The sequence below is a fragment of the Corythoichthys intestinalis genome, chromosome 12 (assembly GCF_030265065.1).
Source record: "Corythoichthys intestinalis isolate RoL2023-P3 chromosome 12, ASM3026506v1, whole genome shotgun sequence".
In the NCBI taxonomy this organism is placed as follows: Eukaryota; Metazoa; Chordata; class Actinopteri; order Syngnathiformes; family Syngnathidae; genus Corythoichthys; species Corythoichthys intestinalis.
In genome coordinates, this window is record NC_080406.1 from 49,244,166 (window position 1) to 49,265,301 (window position 21,136).

General features: G+C 38.8%; 1 protein-coding gene across 4 annotated transcripts in view; it reads left to right on the forward strand.

Moving 5' to 3' along the window:
* Positions 1 to 21,136, forward strand: part of LOC130927275 (glycerol kinase-like) — a 23,073-nt gene continuing 1,937 nt past the window's right edge. For all 4 annotated transcript variants that reach the window (XR_009066381.1, XM_057852980.1, XM_057852981.1 and 1 more), the window contains exons 1-17: positions 1 to 131; positions 3,209 to 3,282; positions 4,402 to 4,508; positions 7,315 to 7,392; positions 8,104 to 8,183; positions 8,278 to 8,415; positions 8,572 to 8,681; positions 10,473 to 10,539; positions 10,816 to 10,851; positions 11,662 to 11,729; positions 11,820 to 11,862; positions 11,936 to 12,016; positions 14,486 to 14,564; positions 14,664 to 14,760; positions 14,891 to 14,975; positions 16,959 to 17,079; positions 20,968 to 21,111. Coding sequence is in view for 3 of the 4 variants with exons in the window: in XM_057852980.1 (XP_057708963.1) it covers positions 78 to 131; positions 3,209 to 3,282; positions 4,402 to 4,508; positions 7,315 to 7,392; positions 8,104 to 8,183; positions 8,278 to 8,415; positions 8,572 to 8,681; positions 10,473 to 10,539; positions 10,816 to 10,851; positions 11,662 to 11,729; positions 11,820 to 11,862; positions 11,936 to 12,016; positions 14,486 to 14,564; positions 14,664 to 14,760; positions 14,891 to 14,975; positions 16,959 to 17,079; positions 20,968 to 21,111 (1,462 nt within the window). In the remaining variant the exon portion in view is untranslated. The remainder of the gene's footprint in view (positions 132 to 3,208; positions 3,283 to 4,401; positions 4,509 to 7,314; positions 7,393 to 8,103; positions 8,184 to 8,277; positions 8,416 to 8,571; positions 8,682 to 10,472; positions 10,540 to 10,815; positions 10,852 to 11,661; positions 11,730 to 11,819; positions 11,863 to 11,935; positions 12,017 to 14,485; positions 14,565 to 14,663; positions 14,761 to 14,890; positions 14,976 to 16,958; positions 17,080 to 20,967; positions 21,112 to 21,136) is intronic.

Here is a 21,136-nt window from a genome sequence, read left to right on the forward strand (position 1 = left end):
AGCAATGCACGGCAACTGTTAGGGCCAGTGTTCTCATTTTGCCCCTCACAAAGGCTACAAGGAGAGAGAACACTGCTATGGATCCGCTGGTGGGTGCGATTGACCAGGGCACGAGCTCAACGAGGTTTCTGGTAAGTGACGTGGCAGTGTATTTTTGTACTGTACTTGGGACAGCAGTAACGTGTCAATCAATGTAAATTGTCACTGAACGTATCAAAACTGAACACATGTGGAATTATGTGCTTATTATGTTTGTATATATATATATATATATATATATATATATATATATATATATATATATATATATATATATATATATATATATATATATATATATATATATATATATATATATATATACATACATACAATATATAGTGCGTATATTGGTGTGCGTGAGTGCGTGTGTGCGAAAATGATAATTCACAAATGTTCAACTCAGTTTATTGCAGGTAAAATCATTTAATGAGTTCCTGTCTGTTTTACAATTTTTTACAACACATTTACTTATGGAGTTAATCTGATACTAGGAGTTTTTTTTAAACTTTTGTCCACAGTGTTTTTCATGAGTATTTAAAACACACAGCTTACTTCACAACATATTCACCCTTTATTAGCTAAGTAGAGTTCCCGTGCATGTATGGTCACCTTTAGTCTTAACGCTTTGAGCTGCTTTTGTTATCACCCATTTTTACATTAGTATGTCTTCAACGACTTTCTCTCAAAACCACCAAATAGCTGCACAAATTGTGTTTTTGAGTTATTTTTGTTAGTGCTTTTCAGATTTTAGGTGGTGACATCTTCAAGATTCCTTTCTGTTGTGCGCTGAAGCTGATGCTATCACTTGTTAAAAATTAACCCTCATCATCAACAGCGTTGGTGCTTAAACCTTTGTGGCCTCAGGCCTGTGTATTTTTTTTTTTTTTTTGAACATACATGTCAAGGTTACAAAACAAAATCCCTCCAGCCTTAGCTCAAGCAGGGATAACAATTATACATATATTAGAGATGTCCCATATCTCATCATATGATCAGAAATCGGGCTAATCAAGTCTTTTTTCAGAGGATCGTATTCGTGTGTGAAAGAATGGATTGGAGAAATTAAAAAAATTGAATTAACATGTATTGAGTTGTATTTTGGAAAAAAATTAAGACTACAAAGCAACAAAATAATCCGAAAGTACAATGATATGATGGGGGGGGGGGGGTCATGGGATTGCACCCCCACCCCATTAAATGACTGCACGAATGTCCCGTGTAAAACCAAAATGAACAGCAGAGTGTATATTTAATATCAATATCAAAAATACTCATTACTACTACTACTCCTAATGAAGCTAGGATTTTATTAAAACAAAACAAAAAAAACAGAATACAATGCTTTGCTAAGCCATTTGAACCTTATACAGGTAGTCCACACGTTACGAACGAGTTCCGTTCCTACGCTGGCGACATAACCCAAATTTTCACGTAAATCGGAATCAACCTTTTATGTACCCCTAAATCTCAAAATAACTATCCAAAAACATGTATTATACGTCATTGTACTGTCTAGCTAATTCCTAGCTAGACAGCGAGCTTAGCGCCAAAATGACGATGTCAGACGTCCGTGTGGTTTGCTGACATCAACACTTGCAGAATGAAACTAAATCAAAAATGAAATCAGTTTCATTTTGAATAACAGCAACTCAAATGTGTGTTTATAACTAGCTGCTGATACAGCAATAACAATGCACACAAACGATTAGCATGTATCAGTTGGCGTTCACATGTCATCAAAAACAATCACATAAACGTAACAAGTATTCAACCACAATTGAAGACACCTAATAAACAGTATAAAATGTGTTATATAAGGGCGTGGCCTCTGTGGATGTTTCACACGCAACAAATGTGCGCGCAGGCTTATAGCTGTAAACTATCCCCTTTCTCTCTCTCACTTGTCTCTCGCCCACTTTTTTGTGGGCATAAATGCACTCTTCCTCTTGTGTGGCGTGCATTCTTCTTTGTGTCCTCGTACCCGCGTGTGTACCTGCATCAAAATATAAGCATGTTTCACGAAACAAAAGTCAACATTTTAAAAGTTTTTCTTTTTTTTTTTTTTTTTTCTTTAAACCGACTGGAGACAAATTGGCGGACGAGACTCTGGTATTGTAAAGTCGATATCACGTAAGTCAGGTACGTCGTAACCTGGGGACTACCTGTAATTGAATATCTCTAAAAATATATATATTTATTTTTCAAACTGATTGATTCTTAGTTTTTTCTTTCTTTGTTTTTTTTGGGGGGGAGGGGGCAAATAATCTCTCAATTTGATTTTAATGCCAAAAACAGATTAAAAAAAAAAAAAAAAAAAAACTGGGACAGCTGGAATGTTGAAAACTACAAAAGCATAAAATAAACATTTTTGAAAAACTATATATATATATATACGTACCAATTTGGAGCAACGCACCGGTAGAATGGTAACATTGTAAAGCAAGACAGTCTTGACAACTTTCATCCAGCCAGGTCTTGGCCTTCTGGTGCTCAGCAAATCAGGGAAAACAAAGCGGGAGCTCCAGACATGACCAGGAAGCAACTATCTGCTTGAATGCAATGGCAAAGTGCAAAACAGTTCTTTTAGATAGGTCAATTTTCAGGTTTTGCCAGAAATACACTTAATTTCATCATTAAATGTGGAGCAAAGCACATCAGTTGTATTCTTCCCCGAACACATTTAACTGTAATTCTTTTTCAAATGAAATCAAATTTATATATATACAGTATAGCCCGTTACAAAAACCCAAAAAGTCCTCAAAGTGCTTTACAACAACAACAAATATAGTTCATAAATAAAAGGCAGGAAAGTATTATACAGTAAAATTGATCAAACAAAAACAATGCATCGCGCTAAAAGTAAAAAAGGCAATAAAACAGGTAAAATCCAAAGACATTAAAACCCTTAAGAAATATTCCCTGGCTACCCTAATGGGTCTTTAACCATGATTTAAAAGGCCTAGATTTGTAACGGTGTGAATTTCAGATAGCAGGATATTCCACAACCTGGGGTCTGTAACTGCAAAAAAAATTAATGGGTTAATTATACCATCATATTGCATTTTGGTTGTACTCTGATAACTGTACAATCTTCCTAAAGTACTCAAACAACACTCAATTGTTTTGATTTTTAAGCGGAAACATATCTATTAACGTGTGTTCACAGGTGTTCAATGCCAAGACTGCTGAATTAATCGTTCACCACCAAGTGGAAATTAACCAGAATTTTCCAAAGGAGGGGTGAGTATTAAAACATTGCAATATTTGCTGACACTAGACATGTGCCGATTATCGGTTTCAAAGTATGGTATGAAAACGTCAAGGTTTCAATACCGCAAAACATTTTCATCATCCCTCTCTAAGGTATTAGCTATTTTTATGTCCCAAAAATGCATAGAGAATTCCCTCGCTTGCAGCAGCAAGGCTCAATCCTGCTCCCACCAATTGTTGCTTATTGTCAGTGCTACACGATGGCTGGAGGAGTGGAAACTCCTGAGCTTTTTCCCCCATCGAAGAAAACGAAAACACTGGTATGGGAATACTTCGGCTACAAAAAAGTTACAGACAGCTCCGGCTTAGAGGAGGTGGGCTAACCGACATGTAAAACATGTTTGCAGAGGGTGGCTGCCGAGGAGGCAATACCTCCAATATGATTTCGCATTTATACAAAATTAAAGGTTAATAAACACTGTGATGAACGTTTCACACCAGCTACGAGAGTTAACTCTAGCGTGATTAGTATGTCTAGCGGTGGTAAAACGTGGTGTTTTCTTCTGTCTGGCAACTGTCTGTCTTGAGAAAAAGAGTGTGTGTATAATGTAAACACGATACAAGTTATACACACGTGCTTTTCATGGAAAATAATCCAGTTATTTTTGTTCTGATGGTAATAATGTTGAGCTGTGGCTCTAGGTTTATGCTCACTTAAAGGACTACATTTATTTTAATTTAATTTAGAATATTTCAGTTATTATATATATATATATACTGTATTTTTTTTTTTAAACGCTGATATCTCAAAGTAACACATTTTAGAGCTGTAAAAGCAATACCGTGATACCGTGAAACCGTGATATTTTGGCTTAAGGTTATCATACCATCAGAATCTCATACCGGCACATGCCTAGCTGACACACTCTTCAGCAACTGTGAATTTATGCCATAGTTAATCATATTCATTGTACTTTAATCATAGTTTAGCATATCTTGATCCCCTGGTCCTACAATACATCAAAAGTAGTACTGCAATTTACACGTAGTAAACCGTTTTGTTTGTGTCACTGAATGAATTCATACACAATCCTTGCCATCAATTTTCACAATATAAAATTTTGATAAGTATACTGTATTATTTTTCAGGTGGGTGGAAGAGGACCCTAAGGAAATAATACAATCAGTCTATGAATGTATTCAGAAAACGTGTCAAAAACTTGGTCAGCTCTACATTGATATTGGCAACATTAAAGGTAAGTGAAAATGCCTCAATACCCCATTTCTCTTGTTGAGGATGATTTCAACACGCCACAATCCTTAAAGACTAGGAGTGGGGCAACACTGTAAATGCTAATATACAACTTAATTAAATGGCCTGTGACAGAATTAAAAAAAACTTAAATAGCATTATTATGTGAATTACAATCATATTTTGAGACGATTCCACTATATACAACAATTTGGCAAAGCATAGATGACGAGATGATAGATGCATAGATGATTAGAAATTAGTCTTTCAATCTGCCGTTTAGCCCCTGCGCTCTAGCGTCACCAGCTGGAGGATGACGTCGGCAGGGTCATCTGATTTAGAATTCAGCCCATTGAGGGGGAATTATTCAGAACGGGGAAAATGCGACGAAGAGAGCCACAAAATAACATTGTTTCAATCTCTCTACTCCAATATTTCTACATGATATTCTTTTTATCTCAATATTTTCCCCAGTTGCTAAATAAATGGTATGGTCATGATAAATAACAGACTTGTGCTAAATGGAATATGAAATATTAACAATGCATTTATCTAGTACGACATGCCAAAATTACTCCATAATGGTCAAAACCATTGACTTCTTGCACCTCCCGAACGACATTTTATGCCACCGTAGTAAGTGCGATTTTTGTCATTTCCTTGCCTCGGCTTCGGAGTCGGAGGAAAGAGCGTAAACAAAGTAGGAGGCGTGAAAGCTAGCCGACATGCTTACCCAAACCGAGCGGCGTTTCCAAGTCTTATTCTCGCCTTTTGAAGCGAAAAATCAAACAAAACTACCCCAGATCATTTCACACGCCGGCGGGGTTGTCAGTTGTCTTCGTCGATCGGCAACCCCGCTGGCGGCAAGCAAGTTACAGGTCATCGTTCCCCTAGCTGCAGGCAGGAAAGCTCGTCTGCCAGGTGTTGTCAGACTTGTTTTGGCTCATCTCGGGGTGAACGGGAACTTTTTGAAACCCGAAAAGGCTCACACGACTCAACAAACACACACAACAAAACCCTGCAGCACATTGGGCTGGCGTGATGCGAAAAATAAATGAATGAATCCGCAAAATCAGCTGAATCCGCAGTCCATCTGCATGCTATAAAGCAATGCTGTATTGTGAGATGCTGACCCGGGTGACGTCACATTCGCATTCGTCCTCAACCCGAAACTAGAGCCGGAAGTCACTCATTTTAATGGCGCAGGATTCAAAAAATTGAATAAATAAAACGATCGCTTCCACACACATCTAAGCGGTCCATTTCATTCAGGAACATAAAATACTGTGTGATATAAAATATAAAAATAAACATGCTTTTTGCTGTCATAGGCACTTTAAATATGATAAGTGAACCAAACTCAATTTTATAAACTGTTGTAAACTCTAATTTTCAGTAAGTAGTAGTAATTTGGGGCTGGAAAACATGCCTAACTTGGTGGATCTCTGTTAAGTCAAATTAGAAAAAAATAATGTTTTGTACCCAGTGTTCTTTGGGCGTTTTTTCCAGACATGCGCAGATCTGCCTCATCTATTTCACACTTTTCTGACACCAAAACATTCCACGCTCTCTTCAGCACCTTCACTTACTTTACTTACTTCACATCGATTTGGTAAGTAATTATTCTACACTTTTATGAACTTTCGCATTGCCTTGAAGGCAACGCAACAGTTTATGAAAGAGTAAAATAGTAGTTGTGGCAACCTCGACTGAGAGTAGTGATTGCTGTTGTTATGTCATGTGTGTTCTGGTCAATAAAGTATGTTGTTTCTTGTTGTCGTGCGGTATATGGGGCACAAGAACAGCAAGTGTTAAAAACAAAAGCCTGTCATTCCTCTCCACGTCGCTCGCCACAATATTTACTTACCAAATCGATTTGAAGTAAGTGAAAGTGTTGAAGAGAGCTTTGGTACTACATAAGATTATACTACTGAGGTTAGGTACGACTACTGGTTGTTCATTTCACAGCAAGCATTAACAAAACATTCAACAGCGTCTAAAGAGCCAATGCCTTTTGTGTTCTAAATGCATTGTGTAACATTTAAATAGTTAAGTCCCCATTTAATCCATTGAATGTTCTCCATTTATCATTACTGTTTGAAAATGTGTTATTAATTAAATTAGCATGCGCTGTTTATATTGTAGAATTATTTCAGGTATGAAAAAAAAAATGTTTCACCTGCATATGCTGAATGAGCAGCACTAAAGCTAACCAAGGTATCACTTCAGTACAGGAAGCTCACAACAAATAAGTTACCGAAATCTAACTCATTCAAGAGTATTTTGTGTACTACAAACTCAAACTAAATAATTTCCTATAACCCAATTATTAAGGTTAAATTGAGTCTTTAAAACTTGAAATAATTAAGTAAATCGCGTCTGATTAATGTAAGTAACATAAATTATATTTTCTAAGGCAGCAAATTTGCATTTTTTCTTAAGTAAAGTCAATTTATCCTATTTTACAGTATCGCTTCGCACCCTCAGTCCATCGCTGATTTTTTTTCCCAATTAAAAAATTAATTATTAAAATATATATATATATTTTTTTTCAATTTACTTGGGGGAGAAAAAATGAAAAAAAAAACAAAAACGTCTTACATGTATCTCTTTCCAATGCTAAATCTGAATAAATACATTGAACACACACAATATATATAAATATGTTTTTTTTGGGGGGGGGGGGGGGGGGGGGCGCTACAACACGTTTTTTTTTTTTACTTATCGTGGGGGGTTCTGGTCCCCATTAACCGCGAAAAACGAGGGGTCACTGTAGTATGCTTATTGACATTATAATACTGCTTTATCAGCTGTAGGTGTGACCAATCAGAGAGAGACAACTCTGGTTTGGGACAAAGATACTGGAGAACCTCTCTATAATGCTATCGGTGAGTTTGCGCTGCATCTCTGCTATTGTCTTTTTTTTTTTTTTTTAATTCTGCTCTTGTCGATACTACTTGACTTCCCAAAGACATGACACTAACCACTTGTTTAGTACCGTAGTCATCACACTGTTGGTTAATTACTTGTTATATTGAGTATTCATAACTTATCAAATTATTTGTCTATCTGTTTAACTCTCTGTATGTGGTATTGCGTTTAATTCATTAATGCATATTAGAACACTTACAAGTCGGGATGTCCTGATGCTGATCCGATACCGATACAATATATTTTAGGCCAGAAGAAATAATGCAAAAAAATAATGTAGCATGTAAATGACAAATCTTATTTTTTGTAGTAAAGTGAGACCTGCTAGTACTACCTCAAGAAATGCTTTGTTTTACAAATTTTACACAATGCTCTGTTTCTATGTATCATTAGTTTCTAAAGAGAAGTACACTACTTCCATTCAACAGACATGTTTGCCTAGTGGATTGATTTACAGCAGCCGAAAAGAACAACGGTTCCAACAACGCTCGGAAATACTGGATCAGTTCCGACCTTGTGACCAAATCAGATACTATCGATACACCAAAAGTAGCTGTGTCAGGCGTCGATATCAATACTGAGTATCAGATGAGGACATCACTACTTACAAGGCATCAGATACTTTGAACCTCTGTACTAATACAGTAATTGATTCTATTCACTTCTAGTCTGGCTAGATCTTCGCACACAATCTACAGTCGAGAATCTCATCAACAAAGCACCAGGCAAAAACAAGAATCACCTCAGGGTAAGAGCGATGGAATAAGTGTTTCTTTCTCACTGTTTTTAATTTGTCCTTTTTTTCTTTAACATTTTTTATTAACACTTCTGTCTTCCTGTAGCACAAGACAGGCCTTCCCATCAGCACTTACTTTAGTGCAGTAAAGCTACGTTGGCTGCTGGACAACGTGGACACAGTGCAGCAGGCTGTGCTGAGTGGACGTGCAATGTTTGGTACAGTGGACTCCTGGATCATCTGGGTATGAACCACGGCAACAGACGTGACTCACACAGAATCAGTAAAAGCTATAAAGTGAGCCCAAAAATGCAATGCAGGTCAAGGTCATAGTCCAAATTGGGTTTTTGTGATTAGTATTTTTAAGGATAGGTAAATTAAGGTTATTTTGATTCCTCAGTGTCTGACAGGTGGCAACAGTGGAGGAATCCACTGCACAGATGTTTCGAATGCTAGTCGCACTATGCTCTTCAATATTCACACTATGGCGTGGGATCATGAGTTGTGCAGGTAACTATGACACAAAAACACGCAGACATGCTTATACAAAGACAAAGACAACGTCACTGTCATGAGCATTAATGAATGCTTATGAGAGATCTCATTAAGTGTCGTTCGGCCAATTACAGTGTTATGAAAAAGTATCTGAACCTTTTGGAATTTCTCAAAAATCACCATCAAATGTGATCTTGTCTTTGTCAAAATCACATAGAAAAACAGTGTCTGCTTTAACTAAAACCATCCAAACATTTATAGGTTTTTATATTTGAATGAGGATAGTATCCAAACTATGACAGAAAGGGGAAAAATAAGTCAGTAAACAATCACATTTAATATTTTGTGCCCCCCAATTTGGCAACAATGACTTCAACCAGACGCTTCCTGTAGCTGCAGATCAGTCTGGCACATCGATCAGGACTAATCTTGGCCCATTCTTCTCTCCAAAACTGCTGTAGTTGAGTCAGATTCCTGGGATGTCTGGCATGAATCTCTGTCTTTAGGTCATGCTACAGCATCTCAATGGGGTTCAAGCCTGGACTTTGCTCTGGCCACTCCAGAACGTGTATTTTGTTCTTCTGAAACCATTCTGAAGAGCATTTACTTCTGTGTTTTGGATCATTGCCTTCAACTGTCTGACAAATCAGGTTTTCCTGCATAAAGTGTTGAATTCATTCTTCCATTAATGATTGCAAGTTGTCCAAGCCCTGAGGCAGCAAAACAGCCCCAAATCATGATGCTCCCTCCACCATGCTTCACGGTGGGGATGAGGTGTTGATGTTGGTGAGCTGTTCCATATTTCCTCCACACATAACATTGTGTATTACTCCCAAACAATTCAACTTTGGTTTCATCAATCCACAAAATACTTTGCCGAAACTTCTGTGGGGTGTCCAAGTGACTTTTTGCGAACATTAAACGAGCAACAATGTTTTTTGAGACAGCAGTGGCTTCCTCTGTGGAGTCCTCCCATGAACTCAGTGGGCAGGGCAGTTTTAAACAACTCATCAGTGATTGGGCACACACCTGACTTAAATTGTTTGATAAAAATTGAATTGCTTTAATTGTTTCAATTGCTTTTTAAGTCTCCTTAGGCAGAGGGTTCACTTTCGTGTTTGTCATTTTTTTGCATGCTATCATTAAAATATGAAAACCTATAAATGTTTGCGTGATTTAGTTAAAGCAGACACTGTTTTTACATCTGTGTGATTTTGACAAAGATCAGATCACATTTGTTGATTTTATGCAGAAATGTGAGAAATTCCAAAAGGTTCAGATACTTTTTCATACCACTGTTTGTCACTTTTGAATGGATGTAAAGGATGACATAATGGCATAATCACATTGATATAGTTATAACATACAGTCAATACAGGTATGACATAATGTCATTTTTGAATGGATATAAACGATGGCATAATGGACACATGATGTACATACTGTAAATGGAGTTTGTGAAAAAAATTGCTGTGTTTTTGAGTATCAATCTAAATACGTATTTTAACAAGTGGTTTTGCTTTTCGCCATGAATTTTCATTTCAGCGCATCCCTAATCTGGATTATTCAAAATTATGTGTGGGATGCAAAATGTTCTCCAATTACGGAATAAACCACATTCATTTTCAGTGACCCTGACTTCTTGAATCTTGAATATTTATTTGATCTTTATCAGTGCAAATGTATGGAAAAACAGAAGAAATGCTCTGCAAACTAAAGTTGCAACATGTACACTACAAAGGTGTTTACTATTGCTTGATTTCAAATCTCAAAGAAAACACACAGTTCCTGTTTTTCTGCTCCTAGTTATTTTGATATTCCAATGGAACTTCTCCCCGAAGTCAAAAGCTCCTCTGAAATATACGGCTGGATGGTAGGTTGTGTTAGTCACATGATTTCACTCTTAAAACATCAACAGAGCATTCATTAATGCATCCTGGTTTAGCATTTGACATCCAAACTTGAAATTAACAGCGTTTTTCAAAAAGAATGTGGCAAAATCAGCACACAATATTCCAAAATAGAAAAACAATAGGAACCTCCAGCTTGGACACGTGTTGTACATACCTTCAAGCGACTTATATTAAAATCACATGTATAAAAAACATCCTACAATCTGTTAACAATTTTGTTGATGTCCTCTCACCAGAAAACAACAAGCCTTGAAGGAGTTCCAATCTCTGGGGTAATTAGTACTTTCCAAATGTTATGTAGCAATTTAGGAATTCTGGGCTTTCTGACTACATACTTTGAGATTTACTATTGTTTCCACTGTTGTACAGAGGTGGGTTGTAACACACTATATTTACCCAATTACATTCAATAAGGCAACTTATTGGATCTTTTTTTTTTTTTTTTACTCGTATTACCAGGGGTGTGACAAAATATTGAGATGGGTTTTTGGTATGCTCCTGCCAGGAATCGATATATCGTTTTAAAAATGTGTCGATGTTTAAAAAGAAGCATGTTTATTTTAAGGCATTTACAAGTCACTTCCTGTTAAATTTGAGTCACTGCCTATTCATTTGGGGAGATTCTCAGGTTACGTCTAATCTTAAAAAAATGGCGTTACAGAACAACAGGTACCCACTACTTGACTACTAGTAGTTTTTGTTTCTTTGGTTGTTTTTGTTGATTTCTTAGTTTCCAATCTAGTCTAATGTATTCTAATCTAATCTAATCTAATCTAATCTAATCTAATCTAATCTAATCTAATCTAATCTAATCTAATCTAATCTAATCTAATCTAATCTAATTTTAGACCATATAAGAGGTATAATTCTAATCACAACCATTTCTTGGCTACTCTACCCACCTCTGCACACATTATATAATTACTAGATATTTTGGTACATGTTTCAGCAAGTAAAGCTACAGTAGGAACATTTACTACGCTGTGTACAGTTGCAAAAAGTGACGATAAAGCCAGTGTAAAAGACAGCATTAACGTTTATGTTGCCAAACATGCTAATTGTGACATTGTTCTTTTTACCAGTGTCTCGGTGACCAGTCAGCGGCCCTAGTTGGTCAAATGTGCTTTGAGGACGGCCAGACTAAAAACACGTGCGTACATGAATTACAAGTTGTCTTCAGCATCTTCAATATATGGCTGTTTGTGCTGTTTCATTTGATATTTTTTATTGTCTTGATAAGCTACGGAACGGGTTGCTTCATGCTCCAAAATACAGGAAATAAGGTATGTAACAACCTTATGTTGAAACTCCTCCTTTTCCGTGTTTGAATATTTGACATGTTTTCAATTTCAACAGCCCGTGATGTCAGAACATGGCCTGCTGACCACAGTTGCCTACAAGCTAGGAACGGATAAGCCTCCTTGCTATGCACTTGAGGTTTGTGATTATTTGAATAAATGCAGTAAAGACAAAAAGCATTAGCTTCTCCCTTGCTACTTGCTTTATTATGGGGGAACAGAAAGGGAGATAGAAAAGGAGAGACACGAGAAGAACAAAACAACAAAAAAAACATTCAATGCCCACTGAAGGAAATAGGTACCTTTCTAGCAGACACCATATAACTGTCTACATTAGTCTAACTGTCTACATTAGTCTAACACATTTCTTATAGTAAAGCAGTTAGGGAGATGCCACTACATGCCATTTGACACAGTAAAGTTGACCGGCTTATCAGCCCTGGCCTGATAAGCGAAGAAAGAACGTCATCAAGTCTCCGGTAGGAGTCAGGACGCTCCTGCCCTACCAACAACTTGATAGCGCGGGCGCTTGGACGCCGTGGCAACCACGTCCTAGCCACGAAGGGTGACGCACGAACCTGACCGACCAAACCTGCCTCGGATGATCCCAAGACAACACCCAGCCATGCCTTCGGCCCGGCCCACTCCACCGCAGCTTTTAAAAAGACTGAACAATTAGATAACATCTGTCGCTTCTCGGGAACATTTCTATGTGGCCATTGTTTTGCCGACCCTGGATCCAGCAGGGTCTCTCCGTCGTCTGTTTATGCCTTGTTTTTGACCATTGTCGACAAATAAATTGGGGTGGCTCAGTGGTAGAGTAGCTGTTCCCCAACCCCGAGGTTGTGAGTTCTCTGCCTGATACTCGCCTAAGTATCCTTGAGCAAGATACTGAACCCCACATTGCTCCTGGTGCTGCGTCACCTGTAGGTGGATGGTGATGTAGTGTAAAGTGCTTTGAGCGCCTTGAAAGGTGGAAAAGCGCTGTACAAGTATAACACCGTAAATTATCAACCTGTTTTCGGTGAGCCTTCGTCAAACTTTTGGAACATGGAGTCAGTACAAAGGGTTAATACCGGAGTGAGCGCGTGGAATTTTAGCCCCTCCTGGCCAACTTGCGGGAGCGGTGCTAACGGAACACCATTTTGGTTCGGCTGTCGCTGTTTCCGCGGCTTGAACGGGGGGGCCGAATTCCTTCACTACACTAACTATGAATATAGTAGCGCTATTGTTAGATAATTGTATTTTTGGTTAACACCATGTGGAAGGACCGAGGAGAAAAAAGGATGGGGGGTAGGGGGGGTGGAAAGAGATGTGATTAGGTGGTGTGGCACGTAAACAAATCAGCAACGTGAGGTGTAGAACTCAGTATTGTGTGAATCACTTGTAAGTATGGATATGATGACATCCTATTCTATGCTGCCTGATTGCTAATCCTGGCACCAATAGTTTCTCTACTTGAGTGTGTCTAATTGCACCCAGTCATGCGTGAATCCCATCAGATGTGTGATAGTTCTGTAGAGAAGTGATATTGTTGCGCGAGGGTCACCCCAGGGCCACGGTCCTTCTCCAGCCAATCGGGGTTGTGAGCCAGCGCAGCCCGTCCCTCCTCCTGCAGCTCCAGCAAATCGGCCGCCGCCATCCCCCCAGGACCCAGGGTGGTCCCCCGGACTATCCGTGCCCACATAAACCGACCATCAGGGAAGGGAAGAGGTAATGCGCCACCGCCCCCCATGCCTGCCGCCCACCGCACCCACCCAGCACACCAGCCACCGCCGTAACTGACACGGCACACTGCGGGACCCCCACGGCACACTAGACCCGCGGCAGAACAGGGTCCCCACCCGGAGTGGGTGACACCCCACGGACCCACCTGCATTTGGCCAGCGACCTGCGCCGGAGCCCAAGGTGGATACTCGGGCAGAAAATAAAGCGAAGTGGGGAAGCAGGAAAGCGCCGAGATGCCGCCGCGGGACCGGAGCCCCGAACCCCCTCCGCAACCAGCACCCAGGCGAAGAAGAGGCCACGCCCCGGGAGCCACACCATAGAAAAAGTGTGGGACCCACCTACCACCCTATTACTGTGTACCCAGCACTGTGAGGGGATTGTCTGGGGATGGTAGTGCAGTGTATGCATTAAAATAGGACAGCCCGGCTGAGGGCAGTGGGACCGCCGCATGGAAGTTCTTCCTAGCCGCACATCCCACCGCCCCTCGCCGAAGGCGCCCCGTGGAGTATAATGTATGTGGTGTGTTAAAAGAGGTGCGGGAATGGCGGGGCCTGCGGCGGGGAGGCAACTATCACATAACTCGAACCCCTCTAATCGATCCTAGCTGCCTCACATCCTGGGTGTATGATGCATTAAAATCAAGGGGGAGCCGGTCCGGGACTGTGCGGCCCCGTTCCAACTCTTCCCCAAGACATGAATGAGTGTGTAGGTGCCAAAAATTAAAGATTTTGAGGGGTAATTTGTATACAGTATGTGTCAAGATCTTATATATTAATATGAGGAAACTACGTATGCGTAGGGAAAAATAATTTTTCATTTTATGATTCACATTTGCTTGCTTTTGGAACTACTCATTGATTGGTTTGTCATTTCCTGACAGGGCTCAGTGGCTATTGCTGGGGCAGTAGTCCGTTGGCTCAAAGACAATATGGGCATCGTGCAATCATCTGCAGAGATTGGTGTGTTGCCATATTGTCATTGATTGTTTCTTTGTACAATAGTGTATGTAAGAACAAAATGCCCTTAAAGTAACGTCTTTTCCATCACCTTCATTTCAGAGCAATTAGCCGCCTCTGCAGGGACATCTTACGGCTGTTATTTTGTGCCTGCTTTTTCTGGGCTTTATGCTCCATATTGGGAGCCGAGTGCACGAGGGTGAGCAGGACTTACTGTTATTTGACAAAAATTTTTAAAAGAAAATTTTTACACTTTTTGTGTAGCCAACTTTTCCAAACCAGCAGATTGGTCTGTCACAGTTGTAATCGTGCTTGTCTGTATTTTGCAGCATCATCTGTGGCCTCACACAATTCACCAACAAGAGCCATTTGGCTTTTGCGTCTCTTGAAGCTGTTTGCTTCCAAACCAGAGAGGTGAGAAACTGCTACTACATTACAGTTTGGCAAGGGCCACAGTACAATATTTTGGGCCATAAATTATGCTTGTCAAATTGGGAATAAAAGTGATATGTATAAAGCATGGAATTTCAACAACCAGATTGAAAACCGCTTTTAGCATCTTAAAATGGGGTAAAGCAGCCAAAAATTTGACTCAAATTAGAGTTGCGTTACTTCACAATAATATTACCAGAGTAAAAGCAGTCATCCAAGAAGTGTACTCAAGTACAAGTAAAAAAGGTATTTGGTGAAAAGAATACTCAAGTAATAAGTAACATTGTGAGTAACCGTTTACGATGCCTGATTTTTTAAAACGATGGTATTTTTTTTTTTCTCAGCACAAAGTTACCTACAGTGTATCACAAAAGTGAGTATACCCCTCGCATTCCTGCAGATATTTAAGTATATCTTTTCATGGGACAACACTGAGTAAATGAAACTGTGACACAATGAAAAGTAGTCTGTGTGCAGCTTATATAATAGAGTTAATTTATTTTCCACTCAAAATAACTCAAAATATAGCCATTAATATCCAAACCCCTGGCAACAAAAGTGAGTACATCCCTTAGAAACTACATACATCCCTAAATGGTCTGAGCACTAACAGGCTGGCCCCCCACCTCTTCAATCTCTGCAACAATGCTGACAGCACTTCTGTAACGAGTCACATGACATTTTGGAGGGAAAATGACAAGCAGTACTCAATTTGGACATTTAGGGATGTACGTTGTTTCGAAGGGGTGTACTCCGTTTTGTTGCCATGGGTTTAGACATTAATGGCTATATTTTGAGGGGGAAATTAATTAACTGTATTATATAAACTGCACACAGACTGCTTTTCATTGTGTCAAAGTGTTATTTTGTCAGTGTTGTCCCATGAAAAGACATTCTTAAATATCTGCAGAAATGTGAGGGGTGTACTCACTTTTCTGATACACTGTATATGAATTTTTATTATTATACTGTACTATAACCTATTACATAACCACATTAAGCTAAAGAAATACAAAAAAAATATTGAATTCCAGCGAGAGAAAAAAATCTACAGAAATGAAGCATTATTCGTCTAAAGAACATGAGAGTCCTCTAGTGGCGAAAACATATTTCCTGTTATGAAACTAAAAAGTTCATATCTCCAGTTTTCTGTGGTCAATCGGTGCAAAATAAAAACTGGGAGAGATTAAAATCCACACTTTCGACTCATGTTGAAGGCAGCACTCTGTTAGTTTTTTTTTTTTTTTTTTTTTTTTTTTTTTTTACAGTGCTTTAAAGACTCCACGTGATTGAACAGGTTGGTGTGATCATAAAATGGCACGCTTGAGTCTGATTGGTATAATGGAGTCATGTGATTATTGTTGCGACGTCTCATTGGTGAAACTGGTAGAGCCACTGTTGGTGTCTATGGCAAATAGAAGAAGTAAAGTCTAATATGTAGAATAAAGAGGAAAAATGTTACGACTAGTGGAGCCCAAAGTAGCAGAGTAAGAGTAGTGTTTCTTCTTCACAAATGTACTCAAGTAAAAGTAAAAAGGTATGGCTTAGTAAAAGCAGTCTTAGAAGTACATTTTTCTTAAAAAGTTACATAAGTAAATTTAACGCACCTCTGCTTGAAACATATCACAGTTGGAAAAGGCCTTCCTTTATTATATTTGTTTTGAAAAATGCCATCCTTCTTTAACATAATGCAAACAGCAAGTATTGGTGCCTTTTAGAAAGGCAAAGTATTGCGTTTCCATGAATGGGATGTGTAAGGTATGTTGTGGGGTTTTAGGGAGTAGTTGTGTCTAGCAAAAGATACATTGATAAAGTATGTTATTGTTATTTAAAGTCAACTTTCAGCAGTAGGTCAAAGTTAAATCAAGCTACAAAAAAATGAAAAAACATGCGGATTAAGAAAATCCACAAATAAGTCTATTTCTATACTTCTGTAACATATTTTACATTATTCATGTTTATCAGATCCTTGATGCAATGAACAAGGACAGTGGTGTCCCTCTGGTGCAGCTGAAGGTGGATGGAGGCATGACAGCTAACAGATTACTGATGCAGCTACAGGCCGACATTCTTGGCGTAGCTGTCGGTATGAGGGAGCGCGTCCACCACACAATAAACCTGGCTAATATAAATACCATTTGTATTGCATGTCAAAAAATGGTTCCTCCACTGTTTTACAGAAATCTTGTAAACAAAATGTACTTGGAAGACTTAACAATGAAGAAGTTGACTTTAAGTGGGTGGCCTTCATCCAGTCCCATAATAGCTGGGCCAAAAGAGTGTGTAGATTCCATCCCTGTGGTAAACATTGACTAAATGGCAAACAAATGGCTGGACTTAAAGCCCAGAATCCATTTCATTTTATGGAGATTCTTTGTTAGTTGGTGAAGCAGCCGGATTACTGCGATTTATGTCCTAAATGTATGTGTGATACATCATTTAAAGGCTTAAAACCTCTATTTTCTGTCAGAAGAAAAAATTTGAACAGTTGGGATTTTTTTTTTTTTTTAACAGCAAAACCTTAACTGGAGGTGAGAGCAGAATTAAAGACGCCATGATTTTAACTAGATATTATTTCGTACTTACCTTGTTTCTCTCCAAAACTCCATGTAGCATGTATCATTGAGTGTCAAGACACAGATGTGAATGGCCACAGCCGGATTTTATGAGTGAAACATGGTAATATAACAAGGGTCGTGATGCAGAAATCCCAGACATCAAGGAGTGGTCGAGATTTTCTTTTTCATATAGTTAGCCTCTTAAACGTTATTTTTCAACTTTTCTTTGTTTGGATCGATTATTTATCATCTAACATATTGGGGGAAATGTGGCTAACAAAAAAATACAATTAATCGATAGTTATGAGGCAGATATCCGTGACTTTTATACAGACGCCATTTTTTTTTCGTTGTGATATAATTTGTTCCAAAGTTTAAAATATGCGAGTGAATAACTTTTTAAGGTCTTTTTTTTTAAAACGAAATATTAGACATCAATTAATGATTTTACGATAAAAATGACATTTAGAATAATACATATAATTACCTTCTTTTTATGGCTGGGTTGAAACAAAAGCGGTTGCGCGACGTCTGTAAACGGGGGTTTCCGGGGTAAGACGGAGAAATTAAAAAAAGTTTGAGGGCTTAATGCACCAGGAATCTGCTATGGCAGCATATAGACATATTGTTCTATCAAACACAACCGTTCCTCTGGCTTAAAATCTAGCAGTTAATTTTAAAGACGGGTTGCAAGAGCAGAAACTGCTTTTTCAGTCTTGTCTGTGTTTTCCGACATATACTATGCATGCACAGTATGTTATGCGACAGAAAAACAACACACACAACTTCAGGGCATTAAAGCGGTGTTTGAGGAGACAGACTCATTGCTAATGAAAATTTATACATCCAACACAAAATGTTCCCCCTATTTACTTGGTTAATGTAAAAAAATAAAATTGCAATCTTCATATTTTGATTTGGAATGACACGTTGTGGAAGGCCCTATTTCTATTGAATCAAATTGTAGTCGATTTGGTAACATCAGCATAGTCATTAAATTAGTTATTTAACGATACATCAATAGGGTTTCTTATTCTCTTTTGTTGAAAACAAGTTTTTGTGTTTGGGCAACAAAATAGTCAAAAATTAGGGGTGTGACAAAATATCAAAATGGTGATATATCTTGATACTTTTGCATACCAAGAAGGTTTTCCATACACTCATACCAAAAATCCAGATATAATTTTAAAAAGCTGCCAATGTTTAAACAAAACAAAGAATCAATAAGTTTCTACCAAAATCTACCATAATAGTGTCTCAAATACAGTCATGGATGAAATTATTGGCACTCCTGGAATTTTTCCAGAAAGTACACAGTTTCTCCCAGACATTAACACCATTCCAAATGTTTTCAGTATGAATGTGTTTATTTTTTGGATTTGCATTGGAAAAACACAAAAAAGCTGAAAAGCCAAAATGTACACAATTTTACACAGAATGCAATAAATGGGCTGGACAGAATTGTTGGCACCCTTAACTCAGTATTTGATTGTCCATCCCTACCAGAAAGCAATTGCTTCCTATAACCATCTTTTGGACCACTCTTCTTTTGCGAACGGTTCCAGGTCTCTCAGATTTGAAGGGTGCCTTCTTGCAAAAACAATTTTGAGATCTCTCCATTGGTGTTCAACGGGATTTAGATCCGGACTCATTGATGGCCACCTCAGAATTCTCCAGCGCTTTGACTACAAACAATCTTGGTGCTATTTGAGGTATGTTTTGGGTCATTGTCCTGTTGGAACACCCACGACCTCTGACACAGTTTTCAGTACATCCTACGTACACACTACATCCCAAATTGCGGCCCAAAACATTTTGTGTCTCCAGATTTCATGACTACTTGCCACACTGTCAAGGCACCCAGTGCCAGATGCAGCAAAATAACCCCAAAACATAACTGGACCTAGAACATGTTTGACTATAGGCACTGTGTTCTATTCTTTGTAGGCCACATTCTTTTTTCTGGCACTGGTTGCCTTGACAGTGTGATAAGGAGTCATGAAATCTGGAGAATATCAAAATATTTTGGCCAGCTAAAGAACCCCAAAACATCATTGGACCTCCACCGTGTTTGACTATAGACACTTTTCTATTCTTTGTAGGCCTCATTCTTTTTTTCTAGCACTGGATGCGTTGACAGTGTGGTAAGGAGTCATGAAATCTGGAGACTATCAAAATGTTCTGGGCCGCAATGTAGGGTGTAGTGTCTGAAAACTGGGTCTGCGTCAGAGGTCATGGGTTTTCCAACAGGACAATGACCATACCTTAAATAGCACCTGGAAATGGTTGGAGACAAAGCGGTGGAGAATTCTGAGGTGGCCATCAATTAGTCTGGATCTACATCCCATTGAATACAATGGAGAGATCTCAAAATTTGTGTTGCAAAAAGGCACCCTTCACATCTAAAAAACCTGGAACAGTCCGCAAAAGAATAGTGGTCCAAAATTCGAAACTTACTGATGCTTATAGAAGGCAATTGCTTTATTTCTTCCAAAGGATGGCCAAATATTTAGGTGAGGGTGCCAAAAATTTTTTGTCCAGTCTTTGTCTAAAAATTGTGTACATTTTTCCTAAGCTTTTTTTTTTTTTTTTCCCCAGTGCACATCCACATCCAAGAAATAAACACTTCCATACTGAAAACATTTGTAATTTCATTCATTTCTGTGAGATCTGCTGTATTTTCTGGAAAACTTCCAAGGTGCCAATAACTTCGTCCATGACTGTAACTCAATGGTTGCCATTGATGGCACTCGGCGCCCCATCCATTATGACCAGGAAGGGCGAATGAATGTTCTTTCGAAACCAGAGCATTCACAGTCACGCTTTCCTATTTTCGGGGCATTTACAGGTCACTTTGTTCATTTTAGGGCATTTACAGGTCACTTCCTATTCATTTGGGGGGATTATTGAGTCACTGTTCTGTAACCCAAAATAAACTGACTCATACAATGTCCCAAACTCAACAGGAAGTGATTGAAAATCAACAGGTTAGAAATGGGCCAAAATGACCTCGTTGCCTGGCATTGGCTGACACTGACGGCCATAGAAGTCGGAGGGGCTCATTTGAAGTGGGAGGGGTTCATTTGCTGCCACCCTACCAGTTCAAATGGACTGGATGAAGATAGCTTGTTTTTCTGTTTATTAGTCATTTTGTATCAAGATTTGCTGACGAATGTATCGATAATCACGGTGTTATATCGTGAGATCATAGTCATCGTGAGCTTTTTGTTGCAAATCGTATAGTGAGATAACAAGAGGTTCCCACCCCTATCAAAAATCTTTGCTTTAGGTGAACTGTAACTGTTAGACATAAACATATCGTATCAAATCAACCAGAAGCCCTTGAATCCAATCAAAATCTAAGCAATGATTTAAATACTGCATTGAGTTTTTGTTTTTTTGCGGTGGTGGTCTAGTGAAACCCTCCATGGCGGAGACTACGGCGCTAGGCGCAGCAATGGCAGCAGGGGCTGCAGAGGGAGTGAATGTCTGGAGCCTGAAGCAAAGTAATCTTCCACATATCACCTCGGAAAAATACGAGCCTCAGATCAACTCTGATGGTAAGAGAGCAAATGCGAGAAGACG